At 52.4% G+C, this 18,472-nt stretch overlaps 2 protein-coding genes across 3 annotated transcripts; one reads left to right on the top strand and one right to left on the bottom strand.

The window, feature by feature from the left end:
• Positions 1-3,695: 3,695 nt before the first annotated feature.
• On the bottom strand, positions 3,696-6,333 carry LOC146007326 (protein S100-A12-like). Its single transcript, XM_083145674.1, has 3 exons — positions 6,298-6,333; positions 4,302-4,481; positions 3,696-3,885 (listed from the first exon to the last, which is right to left on the bottom strand). Exons 2-3 carry the CDS (start codon positions 4,431-4,433, stop codon positions 3,742-3,744), a joined length of 276 nt encoding a protein of 91 aa, XP_083001800.1. The 5' UTR covers positions 4,434-4,481; positions 6,298-6,333; the 3' UTR covers positions 3,696-3,741.
• A 974-nt stretch (positions 6,334-7,307) lies between these two features.
• LOC146007325 (protein S100-A1-like) lies at positions 7,308-16,125 on the top strand. Of its 2 annotated transcripts, none has more exons than XM_083145672.1 (3): positions 7,308-7,357; positions 15,586-15,786; positions 15,873-16,125. In XM_083145672.1, exons 2-3 carry the CDS (start codon positions 15,646-15,648, stop codon positions 16,011-16,013), a joined length of 282 nt encoding a protein of 93 aa, XP_083001798.1. In that variant the 5' UTR covers positions 7,308-7,357; positions 15,586-15,645; the 3' UTR covers positions 16,014-16,125. The 2 variants fall into 2 exon arrangements, with proteins under 2 accessions (XP_083001798.1, XP_083001799.1); XM_083145673.1 differs by having other exon boundaries at positions 7,333-7,352.
• The last annotated feature ends 2,347 nt before the right edge of the window (positions 16,126-18,472 follow it).

Below are 18,472 nucleotides of genomic sequence, written 5' to 3'. Positions count from 1 at the left end.
AGATGGAGCCGTGTATGGTCACCTTTACAGATTATTAGAGTTCTCTACATTTCTTAGGGCATCGGAGGCTCGCTGGGCATTATGACCTTTATTTTGGGGGAGGAGAGACGGTGCCATGGTGGAACAATGGTGGCCCTCTGGTCTCCCCTTCACAGGGGGATAGGAAGAGAGGAAGGGGTCTGTATTCAGCATAAAATTCCATCCCCCGCTGAGCGCTGTAGATTCTAGCACTGCGCAGCTCTCTCAGCAAAATGCATGGGAGAACATGGGCACAGGGTGTGAGATGTTAACACCCCCGACAGGGGGCCTATGGGCACCGCACCAATTACAGATACCCCCACAAAGCTTTAAGTGTGGCCCAAGGGATTATGCGGGCAATATGCACCAGTGTACTCATTACCCACTGACATTTCCCAGGTCATCTGTTAGCTGCACTCATTACCCCCTGATCATAGGCGTGGTGGGTGCCAAGGGTTCACAGGCACGTCTTAATGATGCCCCTCCACCCGCACATGATTTCAGCCATTGTCAGCTCTATCTGGTAAACACCACCCGCCACCTCTTTCCCTTTTTCAGAAGCTGGCCAGATGCTGCCCACTGCTTCCTTCCCTCCTCCACCCGCAGCTGCTACTTTGTCCCTCCTCCACCCAGCATGCGCTCCGTACCCCCTCCATCTGTCACTCCCCTCCCTCCTCCTGGCAGTGGGAGCTCCATCCCCCTTCCGCCAAGCAATGAAAGCTCCATCCCCCGTCCACCCAGCAGTGGCAGCTTTGTCCCCACTCCCCACAGGAGTGGCAGCTGGCTCTCCCCTCCCTCCATGGTCAGCTCCGTCCCATATACACTGTGTACATAGCACTATGTGGGCATTGTGTGTGGCACTATTGGGGGTAATATGCGTTGGGGCATTCTGTGTGGCAGCAGTGCTGCTACTGCAGGCACTATGTGGGCATTGTGTGTGGCACTATTGGGGGGTAATATGCGTGGGGCATTCTGTGTGGAAGCAGTGCTGCTACTGCAGGCATTATGTGTAAGCGGTACTGCTACTGGGGGCATAATATGTGTACAGAGTAGGTGGAACCTGGTCAGAGACGCTCCCCTCTGCTGGATCCCCTGCCATCCGGCACCTGAAGTTCATGTTAAACAAATAAATCAGGATCCAGGATAAGCAGACAGGCGGGGAGTGGTGCCTCAGGGTCTCTGCCACATACAGACCATGAGCCCTTCCAAAAATGGATGGCACCATAGAGGAGACAGATGCTAGAGGTCTGCCTGCACCTATACCATCCGTCAGGGCACCCAGCACTACCCGGAAATGCTGATTCGGCAAGCACTGGCACAGTGTGTGCCTGCATTCCAGAGCAAGGAGGCGAGCAAGCATGTAATCCCTCCTGGCAATGAGCATGTAATCCCTGACAACAAGCATGTAGGCACTTATATGGCACATGTAATGGCCATTATGGTGTGTAATGAGCAATATGTGTGTGGATTAACATAAAATGGGCATTGCAGAATGTGGAATAATGTGTAATAGGCTCTTTAGTGTGGGGCACAATATGTAATGGGCAGTACAGTGTGTGGCACAATGTGTAATGGGCATTAAAGAGTACATTTTTTGCACACTGTCCCTGTTTGTGGTGGGGATTCATTTTGCAGTGCATATACCAGTAGTGCATGCAGGGGGGGTTTCTGAGTACCCAGAAAGCCCCCCCAGGAGTTTAAGGACTCTCAACTGAAAGCTGAGGGTCCCCTCTTTCCATGGGTCTAAGAATTGTAAAAATTGGCCACTGGGAACCGGAGATATCTGACTTCAAATCAGTAGTCCCTATCCAAGCCTGTTAATTGTTATTTCCAGTCAGATATTTCAGGTTCTTTCTGACTGTTTTTCTGAGGGTATTTTCCAAAAGCTGGGACTCTCCCCCTTTGAAGGACCCTAGTAGCTTGTCTCTACTGTTCCCAAAACCAGAGATATCAGCCTTCCAGCAACTGGTTACTGCTCCAGCTCCACACACCTGGTATGTAGTTTTATAGTATCGTTGGCAGATTGCTCTGCCTCCTGAACTCTGAACCTCTAGTCCCCAATATCATTTGGTAGGTGGGATTCTAGTTTTTCAATTAAAATCTAAGAAATCTATTTCCGGGAACTGGAGATATCTGCAGTCAAGCAAGCTGTCCTCCCACAAGAAAATTATGAATAATAAGCCCTCTCCACTATACACCCCTCCTCTGCATATTAAACATCCTCTACCACCCTGGAAGTTATGTATCAGGGCCCCTTCATTCAGCCCAATGCCCCCTTCTCCCACCATCTGTGCAGTAAAGGGGTAATTAGTGGAAATGACTGATCCAGGCCCTACATGCTGAGCGGTTGCTATATGAACTGATGCTGATTTTAGTTCTACCAGCTATACCCCTATTTATACTGTATCTTTCTACACACCCTGTACGTTACCTTGTAATTTGTTTTTTTTTGTTTGCTATGTACGGCACTGCGGACACTTTGTGGCGCCTTATAAATAAACGTACTACTAATACCTCCTACCACCAGCAGGACATCAAAGCTTCCTCTACCACTGGAGGATCGGTAGGGGCCCCAATACATTGCTATGCCCAGGGGTCTACACTGCTGTTGACGCCCATGTGTGTGAAATAAATTTATATATATATATATATATATATATATATATATATAGTCCAGGGGGTTCATTAAAGAACCAGGCCGGCACTCAGGGCCTTATTCGAGTTCACTCTTTCAGACAAAATCCTTCTTAGATGGACAAAACCATGTGCACTGCAGGGGGGCAGATGTAACTTGTGCAGATCTAATTAGATTTGGGTGGGGTTTTACTTCAAAGTGAGATCTATATTGCAGTGTTAAAATAAAGCAGCCAGTATTTACCCTGCAAAGAATCACCAAATCTATTTCTATCTGCACATGTTACACCTGCCCCCCTGCAGTGCACATGGTTTTGTCCATCTAAGAAGGATTTTGTCAGAAAGAGTGAACTCGAATAAGGCCCTCAGGGAGACTGTTCAATGAAATAAAGATACTACACCATTCAGGCAACCACACGCCCGAATGGTGTAGTATCTTTATTTCATTGAACAGTCTCCCTGAGTGCCGGCCTGGTTCTTTAATGAACCCCCTGGACTATATATGATTTTCTGGCAGGGCCACCGGGAGCAATTGGTCATCTATCCGAGTGCCGAACTTGATACAAAATTTAAAATATATATATATATATATATATATTTTTTTTTTCAAATATATATTTGGTCTATCTATAATACTGTAACTGACCAGGCATATACTCGGTCACCTAAGTGTCCATCTCCATGCTTTGCTCCGCCCCTCTGGAAACCCCCTTCTGAAAATCCTGCGTTTGCCACTGTATACATCATGGATGACAATGGTACACCCCCTTAGAGAATGGGCTGCACACACCTATGTCCGACACATTTCCCAGGTCACCCAGCAGAAGCACCTGCTAATATCTCACTTGTGCATCTGTGCTGAGAACGGGAAAACATGCAGTTAGGAATCCTTGGGGTCTGAGTTATGGAACCACAGCTGTATATAATAACCCTGTAATCAGATTCATTATACCCATATCCCCAATTACAGGCCGGCTCCCACCCATCCCCCGGTACACTGCTCCATCCTGTGTAACATCTGCAAATCATGACAGACACAGAAACACTGTTACATTATGTTTATTCAGACAGACGTGGCCCCTGGGGACATCAGATACGTGGCGGCCTAGCATGGTGGAAAGCTATCAGCAAGCTGGACACCAGCGTTACAAACTCCTTAAAGTCCACCCGGCCGTCTCTGTTCTCATCCAGGCCTTCCATGACCTTGTTCACATATGACGCGTCCTTCATGCCCTGTCAGAGGAAGGGAGATGGTTACACCAGTCCAGGACACCTCGTGTATTAGCTACACCTACAGATAAGGAACCCGGTGGGGGTCCTATGTAAGAAGCCTTAGAACCCTACATTCAGTTACAGGGCTGCAGGTAACCAGGGCAGGGTCACAATAAGCAGCCCCTGGGTGTGGGCATCACCCGTGGGGTTCTTATTCCTGTGGTATACAGGTTCCTCATCTCCCACCAGGCGATGGTACAGACAACACGTTACTGAACATGCCCCAATGCCCCCACAGTGCAGGACCCCCCCAGAGCAGTAGAGAACTTACAGGATCTGCCACTATGATAACCCTAGAATCCCACAGTCGGGGTTCCTCTGCTTTATGTGCTGGACACTAACACACCCCAAGTGACCCCACACTAGAGGGGTCTCACCTGTATGGCGTCCCCCAGCTGGTCCGCCAGTAGTATCCTCAGCTCCCCCCTGGTCAGAGCTTCCTCCAGTGAGAACTGGTGAAAGACGTCAATCAATCGATTAATGTAGGATTCCAACTCTGTAGTCGCCATCTCTGGGCTGTGGCTGGGTGGTCGGAGCTCAGCGGTGTGGTACAATATCTAGAAGGGGGAACACGGAACAAGACATCTCCTGTAAGGGATAGATATTCACAGAGACCCCGGGAGAGATAACCGGCACAGGAGGATATACTGGAGGCAGATACAACATAAAACCGGATTCAGAACTGTTTGCAAAGATGCCATTTTCGCAGATGGACAAAACCATGCTGCACTGCAGGTGGGGCAGATGTAACAGGTGCCAACAGAGTTAGATCTGGATGGGTTATATTGTTTCTGTGCAGAGTAAGTATTGGCTGCTTTAGTCTTACACGCAGTGGCGTAACTATGAAAATAGTGCCCCCCCCCAGTAAAGATAGCAAACGCCCCACCACCCATGCCCCTGTGCTGTGACGGGAGCCACAGATTTTGTATGAGGTCCTGTCTCCCCTCCTGCTGGTATGAAAACGGAACATTACAAAATGTTCTCCCCAATACAGCAGACAGTTTCAGAACACTCTGCTTTATGGGGGCGGACATTTAATGATGGTCCATTTTCATTTAAGCAGAAGCCAGGGGAGACGGGACCACTGCGCAGACAGGTAAGTCCTGGCCACAGACGAACAGCATTACAATAGCCCCACAGACCCCCGACACCTGTACTCACACAGTGCCCCCCGCGACAATGCATACCTCCCAACTGTCACGATTCCGTCGGGACAGTCCCGATTTTCGGGTCCTGTCCCGACGTCCCACCCGCGGCAGGCATTGTCCCGCTGCGGGGGGTGGCAGTTGGGAGACCCCCCAATCTAGTAGAATAGACGCTGTGCGCATGCGCACAGCGTCTATTCTCGTATGAAAATGAGGTTGCGGCTAATTAGCATAAGCCGCGCCCTCATTTGCATACGCCCCGCCCCCTTTTCGGGCGCTCGCGCGGTTTCGCCGCGCGAGTGTCCCTATTTCATCCGGACACAAGTTGGGAGGTATGCAATGGTTACACCAGGGCCGGATTTTCCACTAGGCCCGTGAGGCACGGGCCTAGGGGCGGCACCTATTAAGGGCGGCACTTACCAGGCACACACCAGAGTCTGGCAGGCCACAGTGTCCGTGTCACTGTCCGCCCGCCCTGGTGGCCCTGACAGAAGGAGTCAAGGTGCAGGAAGGCTAGGCTGAGGGAATAGCGGCGTGAGAGCAGAGCCGAGGACGGTGATGCGGCCGCAGCGCACTGTGTGCACGGGCAGCTGACAAGTGATGTGCTGTGCCTGTGCGCACTGACGGACCCGGAAGTACAGTGCGCCCTGAAGGGGAGACGCAGGAGGATGTCTCCACGTGCATCGGAGTATCACTATACCACCAACGATTGGGAGACATGGAGAATGCAAGGCACCCTACACCACCAACGGACGGTGCACACAGAAAGAAACCGGTAAGCAGGGTGCGGACAAAATTTTTGTGCCTAGGGGCGGCCTGACCACTAAATCCACCCCTGGGTTACACCACTGCTTAAACCAAACTTCCCAATGTGACCATCTCCAGAAGGGACACGCTGCTCCTGCACTTCCCTCTTCATGTATGATTGCCATCACCTGTGGCGACACCTTTCTTATCAATTAACCTGTTTAGCACAGGTGATGGCAATCATACATTAAGAGGGAAGTGCAGGAGCAGAGCAATGTGTCCTCCTGGAGAGGGGCATGCTGGGAGGTATGCTTTAACTACAATTTATATTTCAGTTTAAACACACCCCACCGAAAACACACACTCTGCACCTGTTACATCTGCCACCCCCCATAATTTGTCCATCTGCAAAAGTTACACGCAGAAAACATTCCAAGTGGAACCACAAATACCAGCCTGCCCACCAGCCCCTTTACCTTACACAGTCAGGACACCCAGCTCTCTCAGAGACATGTGGGGTAATGACTGAGCCAGGTATATAAGTACCACCCATAATTGGCTAATGGGATGCACATGTAATTAGCAGTAATTAGTACACACGCAGCTGCCCTATATACAACAATAATAATGGCCGTGTCCTCTCAGCAGGAATATAAATGCTGCTTATATATAATAACAGTAATAAGGAGGAGACAAGTCTATTTATGGCCACACGCTGTCTGTGGTACACAGAGGAATAATCGGCAGCCATGTATATATTGTGGTCACATGACCAGATTACAGGTTACATGGGCTGCTCAGAAGCCGGTCAGTGACACAAAGCAAATGTGACCCAAAACATGCCGCTGCGTCGCCCCTTGTGTGCCGTCACTTGTATATGTGTGTATGACAGACTGGCGGGTGAGCGGGGTCTCTGCGGGCGTTACAATACATAACAGGAATGGAATACTGACATGCATTAAGGTCGACATGCAGGAAGGTCGACAGGGTCATTAGGTCGACACACGCATTAGGTCGACATGGGGGTAGGACAACAGTCAAAAGGTCGACTTGGGGTTTTTCACATTTTGTTTGTCCTGAATGTCGACACAGTTGACATGGACACTGAAACATAGCACCGCGTCCCCTCCATGGCTCGCTGCGCTCTCCATTCTTCGGGCACGGTGCCTCGCTACACTCGGCGCACTATTTTATTCTCGCACCGCGCTCCGTAGTGAATGGTAGGGCATGAAGTACTGTGCCGCCTGCTGGCACATTTCACGTACAAAAACATGTGACAGACCCCATGTCCACCTTGTGACTGTCGACCTACAGTGATGTCGACCTTCTTGCATGTCAACCAACATGCTGGTTACCCAAAGACCATTTCCCGATGAGAGGACACAGCCATTATTATTGCTGTATATAGGGCAGCTGCGTGTGTACTAATTACTGCTAATTACATGTGCATCCCATTAGCCAATTATGGGTGGTACTTATATACCTGGCTCAGTCATTACCCCACATGTCTCTGAGGGAGCCGGGTGTCCTGACTGTGTAAGGTAATGGTGGTGTCCCATCAGCTTTTATCTTAATGTATATCTGCTTCCCTAACACAGGTACTGCACCATCAGGTATATACCTGGGTTACACCTGTTCCCCAGCACACAGCTGCCCTGACACAGGTACTGCACCATCAGGTATATACCTGGGCTACACCTGTTCCCCAGCACACAGCTGCCCTGACACAGGTACTGCACCATCAGGTATATACCTGGGCTACACCTGGTTCCCCAGCACACAGCTGCCCTGACACAGGTACAGCACCATCAGGTATATACCTGGGCTACACCTGTTCCCCCAGCACACAGCTGCCCTGACACAGGTACTGCACCACCAGGTATATACCTGGGCTACACCTGGTTCCCCAGCACACAGCTGCCCTGACACAGGTACTGCACCATCAGGTATATACCTGGGCTACACCTGTTCCCCCAGCACACAGCTGCCCTGACACAGGTACTGCACCATCAGGTATATACCTGGGCTACACCTGTTCCCCAGCACACAGCTGCCCTGACACAGGTACTGCACCATCAGGTATATACCCGGGCTACACCTGGTTCCCAGCACACAGCTGCCCTGACGCAGGTACAGCACCATCAGGTATATACCTGGGCTACACCTGGTTCCCCAGCACACAGCTGCCCTGACGCAGGTACTGCACCATCAGGTATATACCTGGGTTACACCTGGTTCCCCAGCACACAGCTGCCCTGACACAGGTACTGCACCATCAGGTATATACCTGGGCTACACCTGGTTCCCCAGCACACAGCTGCCCTGACACAGGTACTGCACCATCAGGTATATACCTGGGCTACACCTGTTCCCTAGCACACAGCTGCCCTGACACAGGTACTGCACCATCAGGTATATACCTGGGCTACACCTGTTCCCCCAGCACACAGCTTCCCTGACACAGGTACTGCACCATCAGGTATATACCTGGGCTACACCTGGTTCCCCAGCACACAGCTGCCCTGACACAGGTACTGCACCATCAGGTATATACCTGGGCTACACCTGGTTCCCCAGCACACAGCTGCCCTGACACAGGTACTGCACCATCAGGTATATACCTGGGCTACACCTGTTCCCCCAGCACACAGCTGCCCTGACACAGGTACTGCTCCATCAGGTATATACCTGGGCTACACCTGTTCCCTAGCACACAGCTTCCCTGACACAGGTACTGCACCATCAGGTATATACCTGGGCTACACCTGTTCCCTAGCACACAGCTTCCCTGACACAGGTACTGCACCATCAGGTATAATACCCGGGCTACACCTGGTTCCCAGCTCACAGCTGCACTGACACAGGTACTGCACCATCAGGTATATACCTGGGCTACACCTGGTTCCCAGCACACAGCTGCCCTGACACAGGTACTGCACCATCAGGTATATACCTGGGCTACACCTGTTCCCCAGCACAGAGCTGCCCTGACACAGGTACTGCACCATCTGGTATATACCTGGGCTACACCTGTTCCCCCAGCACACAGCTGCCCTGACACAGGTACTGCACCATCAGGTATATACCTGGGCTACACCTGTTCCCCCAGCACACAGCTGCCCTGACACAGGTACTGCACCATCAGGTATATACCTGGGCTACACCTGTTCCCCAGCACACAGCTGCCCTGACACAGGTACTGCACCATCAGGTATATACCTGGGCTACACCTGGTTCCCCAGCACACAGCTGCCCTGACACAGGTACTGCACCATCAGGTATATACCTGGGCTACACCTGTTCCCCCAGCACACGGCTGCCCTGACACAGGTACTGCACCATCAGGTATATACCTGGGCTACACCTGGTTCCCCAGCACACAGCTGCCCTGACACAGGTACCGCACCATCAGGTATATACCTGGGCTACACCTGGTTCCCCAGCACACAGCTGCCCTGACACAGGTACTGCACCATCAGGTATATACCTGGGCTACATCTGGTTCCCAGCACACAGCTACCCTGACACAGGTACTGCACCATCAGGTATATACCTGGGCTACACCTGGTTCCCCAGCACACAGCTGCCCTAACACAGGTACTGCACCATCAGGTATATACCTGGGCTACACCTGTTCCCCCAGCACACAGCTGCCCTAACACAGGTACTGCACCATCAGGTATATACCTGGGCTACACCTGTTCCCCCAGCACAGAGCTGCCCGGACACAGGTACTGCACCATCAGGTATATACCTGGGCTACACCTGGTTCCCAGCACACAGCTGCCCTGACACAGGTACTTCACCATCAGGTATATACCTGGGCTACACCTGTTCCCCCAGCACACAGCTGCCCTGACACAGGTACTGCCCCATCAGATATATACCTGGGCTACACCTGTTCCCCAGCACACAGCTGCCCTGACACAGGTACAGCACCATCAGGTATATACCTGGGCTACACCTGGTTCCCCAGCACACAGCTGCCCTGACACAGGTACTGCACCATCAGGTATATACCTGGGCTACACCTGTTCCCCAGCACACAGCTGCCCTGACACAGGTACTGCACCATCAGGTATATACCTGGGCTACACCTGTTCCCCAGCACACAGCTGCCCTGACACAGGTACTGCACCATCAGGTATATACCTGGGCTACACCTGGTTCCCCAGCACACAGCTGCCCTGACACAGGTACTGCACCATCAGGTATATACCTGGGCTACACCTGGTTCCCCAGCACACAGCTGCCCTGACACAGGTACTGCACCATCATGTATATACCTGGGCTACACCTGTTCCCCCAGCACACAGCTGCCCTGACACAGGTACTGCACCATCAGGTATATACCTGGGCTACACCTGGTTCCCCAGCACACAGCTGCCCTGACACAGGTACTGCACCATCAGGTATATACCTGGGCTACACCTGGTTCCCCAGCACACAGCTGCCCTGACACAGGTACTGCACCATCAGGTATATACCTGGGCTACACCTGTTCCCCCAGCACACAGCTGCCCTGACACAGGTACAGCACCATCAGGTATATACCTGGGCTACACCTGGTTCCCCCGCACACAGCTGCCCTGACACAGGTACTGCACCATCAGGTATATACCTGGGTTACACCTGTTCCCCCAGCACAGAGCTATCCTGACACAGGTACTGCACCATCAGGTATATACCTGGGCTACACCTGGTTCCCCCGCACACAGCTGCCCGGACACAGGTACTGCACCATCAGGTATATACCTGGGTTACACCTGTTCCCCCAGCACACAGCTGCCCTGACACAGGTACAGCACCATCAGGTATATACCTGGGCTACACCTGGTTCCCCAGCACACAGCTGCCCTGACACAGGTACAGCACCATCAGGTATATACCTGGGCTACACCTGGTTCCCCAGCACACAGCTGCCCTGACACAAGTACTGCACCATCAGGTATATTCCTGGGCTACACCTGGTTCCCCAGCACACAGCTGCCCTGACACAGGTACCGCACCATCAGGTATATACCTGGGCTACACCTGGTTCCCCAGCACACAGCTGCCCTGACACTGGTACTGCACCATCAGGTATATACCTGGGCTACACCTGGTTCCCCAGCACACAGCTGCCCTGACACAGGTACTGCACCATCAGGTATATACCTGGGTTACACCTGGTTCCCAGCACACAGCTGCCCTGACACAGGCCCTGCACCATCAGGTATATACCTGGGCTACACCTGGTTCCCCAGCACACAGCTGCCCTGACACTGGTACTGCACCATCAGGTATATACCTGGGCTACACCTGGTTCCCCAGCACACAGCTGCCCTGACACTGGTACTGCACCATCAGGTATATACCTGGGCTACACCTGGTTCCCAGCACACAGCTGCCCTGACACAGGCCCTGCACCATCAGGTATATACCTGGGCTACACCTGGTTCCCCAGCACACAGCTGCCCTGACACAGGTACCGCACCATCAGGTATATACCTGGGCTACACCTGGTTCCCCAGCACACAGCTGCCCTGACACAGGTACCGCACCATCAGGTATATACCTGGGCTACACCTGGTTCCCCAGCACACAGCTGCCCTGACACAGGTACCGCACCATCAGGTATATACCTGGGTTACACCTGTTCCCCCAGCACACAGCTGCCCTGACACAGGTACTGCACCATCAGGTATATACCTGGGCTACACCTGGTTCCCCAGCACACAGCTGCCCTGACACAAGTACTGCACCATCAGGTATATTCCTGGGCTACACCTGGTTCCCAGCACACAGCTGCCCTGACACAGGCCCTGCACCATCAGGTATATACCTGGGCTACACCTGGTTCCCCAGCACACAGCTGCCCTGACACAGGTACTGCACCATCAGGTATATACCTGGGTTACACCTGGTTCCCAGCACACAGCTGCCCTGACACAGGCCCTGCACCATCAGGTATATACCTGGGCTACACCTGGTTCCCCAGCACACAGCTGCCCTGACACTGGTACTGCACCATCAGGTATATACCTGGGCTACACCTGGTTCCCCAGCACACAGCTGCCCTGACACAGGCACTGCACCATCAGGTATATACCTGGGCTACACCTGGTTCCCAGCACACAGCTGCCCTGACACAGGCCCTGCACCATCAGGTATATACCTGGGCTACACCTGGTTCCCCAGCACACAGCTGCCCTGACACAGGTACCGCACCATCAGGTATATACCTGGGCTACACCTGGTTCCCCAGCACACAGCTGCCCTGACACAGGTACCGCACCATCAGGTATATACCTGGGCAACACCTGGTTCCCCAGAACACAGCTGCCCGCACGCAGGTACTGCACCATCAGGTATATACCTGGGCTACACCTGTTCCCCAGCACACAGCTGCCCTGACACAGGTACTGCACCATCAGGTATATACCTGGGCTACACCTGGTTCCCCAGCACACAGCTGCCCTGACACAGGTACTGCACCATCAGGTATATACCTGGGCTACACCTGTTCCCCCAGCACACAGCTGCCCTGACACAGGTACTGCACCATCAGGTATATACCTGGGCTACACCTGTTCCCCCAGCACACAGCTGCCCTGACACAGGTACTGCACCATCAGGTATATACCTGGGCTACACCTGTTCCCCCAGCACACAGCTGCCCTGACACAGGTACTGCACCATCAGGTATATACCTGGGCTACACCTGTTCCCCAGCACACAGCTGCCCTGACACAGGTACTGCACCATCAGGTATATACCTGGGCTACACCTAGTTCCCCATCACACAGCTGCCCTGACACAGGTACTGCACCATCAGGTATATACCTGGGCTACACCTGGTTCCCCAGCACACAGGTGCCCGGACACAGGTACTGCACCATCAGGTATATACCTGGGCTACATCTGGTTCCCCAGCACACAGGTACTGCACCATCAGGTATATACCTGGGCTACACCTGGTTCCCCAGCACACAGGTACTGCACCATCAGGTATATACCTGGGCTACACCTGGTTCCCCAGCACACAGCTGCCCTGACACAGGTACTGCACCATCAGGTGTATACCTGGGCTACACCTGTTACCCCAGCACACAGCTGCACTGACACCGGTACTGCACCATCAGGTATATACCTGGGTTACACCTGGTTCCCCAGCACACAGCTGCCCTGACACAGGTACTGCACCATCAGGTGTATACCTGGGCTACACCTGTTCCCCCCCAGCACACAGCTGCCCTGACACAGGTACTGCACCATCAGGTATATACCTGGGCTACACCTGTTCCCCCAGCACACAGCTGCCCTGACACAGGTAAAGCACCATCAGGTATATACCTGGGCTACACCTGTTCCCCCAGCACACAGCTGCCCTGACACAGGTACTGCACCACCAGGTATATACCTGGGCTACACCTGGTTCCCTAGCACACAGCTGCCCTGACACAGGTACTGCACCATCAGGTATATACCTGGGCTACACCTGTTCCCCCAGCACACAGCTGCCCTGACCCAGGTACTGCACCATCAGGTATATACCTGGGCTACACCTGTTCCCCAGCACACAGCTGCCCTGACACAGGTACTGCACCATCAGGTATATACCTGGGCTACACCTGTTCCCCCAGCACACAGCTGCCCTGACACAGGTACTGCACCATCAGGTATATACCTGGGCTACACCTGTTCCCCCAGCACACAGCTGCCCTGACACAGGTACTGCACCATCAGGTATATACCTGGGCTACACCTGGTTCCCTAGCACACAGCTGCCCTGACACAGGTACTGCACCATCAGGTATATACCTGGGCTACACCTGGTTCCCCAGCACACAGCTGCCCTGACACAGGTACTGCACCATCATGTGTATATACCTGGGCTACACCTCGTTCCCCAGCACACAGCTGCCCGGACACAGGTACTGCACCATCAGGTCTATACCTGGGCTACACCTGGTTCCCAGCACACAGCTGCCCTGACACAGGTACTGCACCATCAGGTAAATACCTGGGCTACACCTGGTTCCCCAGCACACAGCTGCCCTGACACAGGTACTGCACCATCAGGTATATACCTGGGCTACACCTGTTCCCCCAGCACACAGCTGCCCTGACCCAGGTACTGCACCATCAGGTATATACCTGGGCTACACCTGTTCCCCAGCACACAGCTGCCCTGACACAGGTACTGCACCATCAGGTATATACCTGGGCTACACCTGTTCCCCCAGCACACAGCTGCCCTGACACAGGTACTGCACCATCAGGTATATACCTGGGCTACACCTGTTCCCCCAGCACACAGCTGCCCTGACACAGGTACTGCACCATCAGGTATATACCTGGGCTACACCTGGTTCCCTAGCACACAGCTGCCCTGACACAGGTACTGCACCATCAGGTATATACCTGGGCTACACCTGGTTCCCCAGCACACAGCTGCCCTGACACAGGTACTGCACCATCATGTGTATATACCTGGGCTACACCTCGTTCCCCAGCACACAGCTGCCCGGACACAGGTACTGCACCATCAGGTCTATACCTGGGCTACACCTGGTTCCCAGCACACAGCTGCCCTGACACAGGTACTGCACCATCAGGTAAATACCTGGGCTACACCTGGTTCCCCAGCACACAGCTGCCCTGACACAGGTACTGCACCATCAGGTATATACCTGGGCTACACCTGTTCCCCCAGCACACAGCTGCCCTGACACAGGTACTGCACCATCAGGTATATACCTGGGCTACACCTGTTCCCCCCAGCACACAGCTGCCCTGACACAGGTACTGCACCATCAGGTATATACCTGGGCTACACCTGTTCCCCCCAGCACACAGCTGCCCTGACACAGGTACTGCACCATCAGGTATATACCTGGGCTACACCTGTTCCCCCCAGCACACAGCTGCCCTGACACAGGTACTGCACCATCAGGTATATACCTGGGCTACACCTGTTCCCCCAGCACACAGCTGCCCTGACACAGGTACTGCACCATCAGGTATATACCTGTGCTACACCTGGTTCCCCAGCACAGAGCTGCCCTGACACAGGTACTGCACCATCAGGTATATACCTGGGCTACACCTGTTCCCCCAGCACACAGCTGCCCTGACACAGGTACTGCACCATCAGGTATATACCTGGGCTACACCTGTTCCCCCAGCACACAGCTGCCCTGACACAGGTACTGCACCATCAGGTATATACCTGGGCTACACCTGTTCCCCCAGCACACTGCACCATCAGGTATATACCTGTGCTACACCTGGTTCCCCAGCACAGAGCTGCCCTGACACAGGTACTGCACCATCAGGTATATACCTGGGCTACACCTGGTTCCCCAGCACACAGCTGCCCTGACACAGGTACTGCACCATCAGGTATATACCTGGGCTACACCTGGTTCCCCAGCACACAGCTGCCCTGACACAGGTACTGCACCATCAGGTATATACCTGGGTCACACATAGACCCCCAGCACACAGGAAATGATCAGCCTGCTATCAGCAATGTAAGGCTCATATAACAACTGTCACCTATCATACGGGAATCTGCATTTTATGTCTGACAGTCTATAATGGTGGTGGCCTTACGTGGTTCTAACACTCCATGCTCCTGGAGGCTGATGTGTATGTGACTGGTGGGTTGTCCTTACACCCCTGTTCCAGCAACACCTCTTGCTCCAGGACTCCTACCTCTTCCCTAGGATGCATGGACCTTCCCATCCTTTTGTTACTAACCCCCATATCTGCCTCTATGCAGCCTGCTGTCCCACCATCCCACAGCCTAAGATCTCACCCCCTATTGTCATACATCCCCGAGATGCCATCTGAGCTGGTAACCGCCCTGGAGGGAATGATCGATATATTCTACAAATACTCCACCCAGGAGGGTGACAAGAACCATCTGACCAGGGGAGAGCTCCAGAACCTGCTGAAGGAGCAGCTGGTCCTTACACAATGGGTGAGACACCACCTGTAGGACCATTGTGTGCTTCCCACTAATGTCTAAGCAGGACACTAACCTCTAACCTTCTCCCTTCCTTTCAGAACGAGAGAGATCCGGCCTACGTGGAAGCTCTCCTGAAATCTCTGGATGAGAATAAAGATGGAAAGGTGTCCTTCCAGGAGTACGTAGATCTTGTCTCTGGCTTCATTTTGGCTTACCATGAATTCTATGACAAATCATGAAGTCTGATGTTCCTGGTGATGTCTATCCTCTGGTGCCACGCTTCTGTGACTGGTGACCATGTATGGTATCCTCTGGTGCTACGCTTTTGTATAAATAAAGTGATTTGGAGGATATTTGACCATGTCTTAGTACGGAACCTTCATACCTGGGGAGATACAGGAAAGTTGCCCTATAATATTCAGTGTGACAATGATACCGGGTACAGAATGAATGTGGTTGGCTTCTAGGGACACATTCATTTAGAACATGACTGGTGAGTGACTATAAGGTTGGTGTAGTCTCTTGTTAGAACACTGACGGGCACTAGTAGTTCTTGGTTTATACCATTGGGGGCTGGTATAAGAAACTTGGAGGATGTTGTCCACACACTGACATGTAACCATGCTATAGCAGATCTTAGTGATATTCCTTACTGAGCCACCTAGAACATCCTGGGCAGTAATGATAGTTATCCTCTAGAAAAGATGGACCTCTAGCACAAGGGTACAGGAGCGTTGAGGCTGAGAACCCAACATGACGCATCTGTCTAGGAAGTAGGGGAGTGTTCTACTGACCCAGCAATATACCCCAGCATGCCCTGCCACAACTGTGCTATCTGGCCATTGTGGGTACAAAATGTAACTTACCAGAGCGGGGTCTGTTGTCTTACCCCTGATTCCGGCTCTGTGAGAAAGATCTTCCAGCTATTTATTGTACGCCTGGCATCCCGGATCTGCAGCCCCTCCAGGGATAGCGAAGTTAGTGTTTACCTAACAAACAAAACGTACCGGGATTGTTAGAACTACCTCCCGTCATGCACAGGTGCGCTCCTACCTCCTGTCATACACAGGTGCACTCCTGCCATACACAGAGCCAGATTAAGGTCTAAATCATGGGTCCTCAAACTGCGGCCCTCCAGATGTTGCCAAAGTTTTAACACTCCCTTATAGCAAAACTGTGGCAAGGCATGCTGGGATTTTTAGTTTCACAACATCTGGAGGGCCGCAGTTTGAGCATACTGTACTTGCTTCTTACACATTATGCCACATGGAATGAGACAAACTTCACACCGATTGAGCAAAAATTCACACTATGGCACACAGATGGAGTCAAAATTCACGTTATGCCAGACAGATTAAGGCAAAATTCACATTTTGCCACATGGATTGAGCCAAATACACACTATACCAGGCATGTCCAAACAGTCGCCCTCCAGCTGTTGTGAAACTACACGTCCCAGCATGCCTTGACATAGTTTTAGCATTCCCTAATTGCAAAACTGTGGCATTGCATGATGGGGCTTGTAGTTTCACAGCTGGAGGGCCATAGTTTGAACATGCCTGCACTATACCAAACAGATTGAGCAATATGCTTCATAAATAGGGGCATTGCGCGCCAAAGGCACACATTAAAAATTTACACCATAATGCCCTCTACATGTTAAGCCTCACACCATCATCTCCATTATGTATTATGCCAAACACCATAATGCCTATTAAAACTTATGCTACATAAGTGTTGCTTACCTAAATGCTCATTGCCAGGGGTTCAATGCTCATTGCCATGTGGGATTACATGCTCATTGCCAAGGGGGAATACATGCTTGCGGTAACTGGGGGACAGTCGCCGCCGGGCACAAATGACAGCCATTAACAGCCGGGCAGAGAGCAGGGGGCTGCCAGGCTGTATTCTGAGCACTGCATATCCCGGCTATTTGAAATAATACCCCTTTCATACCAGAAAATGCAGGGAATATGGTCCCAGGATCATGCAGGGACATTCTCGGACTGGCCCCTTTTACACCAGCCTAGTCCCTGCATTTTCTGGTGTGAGGGGGAGAGAAAACAACCCCCGCCCCCTTTTAAACAACCAGCTATATCTTCGGAACCAACTGACCCATTTACATGTAGCCTTTGAATGATTTTGGTCCCGTGAAACTGGGCCGTTTGGTTCCAGAGAAATCTGTCCTCAAACAACATGAACAGCCATGAAATTACATTTCAGAAATGAAAAAAAAAAACAAATAGTTTTACCTGCAATATCTCTAGAACCAATGAACCCATATGAACCAGGTATCAGATTGAAGGCCCAGCATTTTGGGTTCGACTGAGATCAACCTCGAGTTTCTGTGATGCCGGAGGGGGAACTGGCAGCCGTTGGAATCGGGTGGAGGTCAGAATTAGCGGGTCCCATGTTATCCTATGGGGAAAACGTTCCAGGTTTGCCTGGCAGTATCTCCGGATCCTGGGGGGCTAGCAACGCGGGGCTGGTCTCGTTGGAAAGCCCTGACCCTCAGCTACAAAATGGGCCTATTTGGAAAGTGGGCCTGGAGCAATAGCTCCATCAGGCCCATTGTTAATCCGGTTCTGGCCATACACGGGTGCACTCCGGCCTCCTGCCATACACAGGTGCACTCCGGCTTCCCGCCATACACAGGTGCACTCCTGCCTCCCGCCATACACAGGTGCACTCCTGCCTC

This window comes from Crinia signifera, chromosome 6, assembly GCF_055691185.1.
Source record: "Crinia signifera chromosome 6, ASM5569118v1, whole genome shotgun sequence".
NCBI lineage: Eukaryota > Metazoa > Chordata > Amphibia > Anura > Myobatrachidae > Crinia > Crinia signifera.
This window is presented reverse-complemented; position numbering and strand designations above follow the sequence as displayed.

Excerpts from the sequence above, each read along its gene's own strand:
- LOC146007326 (XM_083145674.1), bottom strand. The coding sequence starts at position 4,433 with ATGGCGACTACAGAGTTGGAATCCTACATTAATCGATTGATTGACGTC. Across the intron at positions 3,886-4,301 it reads AGCTGGGGGACGCCATACAG|GGCATGAAGGACGCGTCATA; the intron begins GTGAGACCCCTC and ends TTCCTCTGACAG.
- LOC146007325 (XM_083145672.1), top strand. The coding sequence starts at position 15,646 with ATGCCATCTGAGCTGGTAACCGCCCTGGAGGGAATGATCGATATATTC. Across the intron at positions 15,787-15,872 it reads AGCTGGTCCTTACACAATGG|AACGAGAGAGATCCGGCCTA; the intron begins GTGAGACACCAC and ends CCTTCCTTTCAG.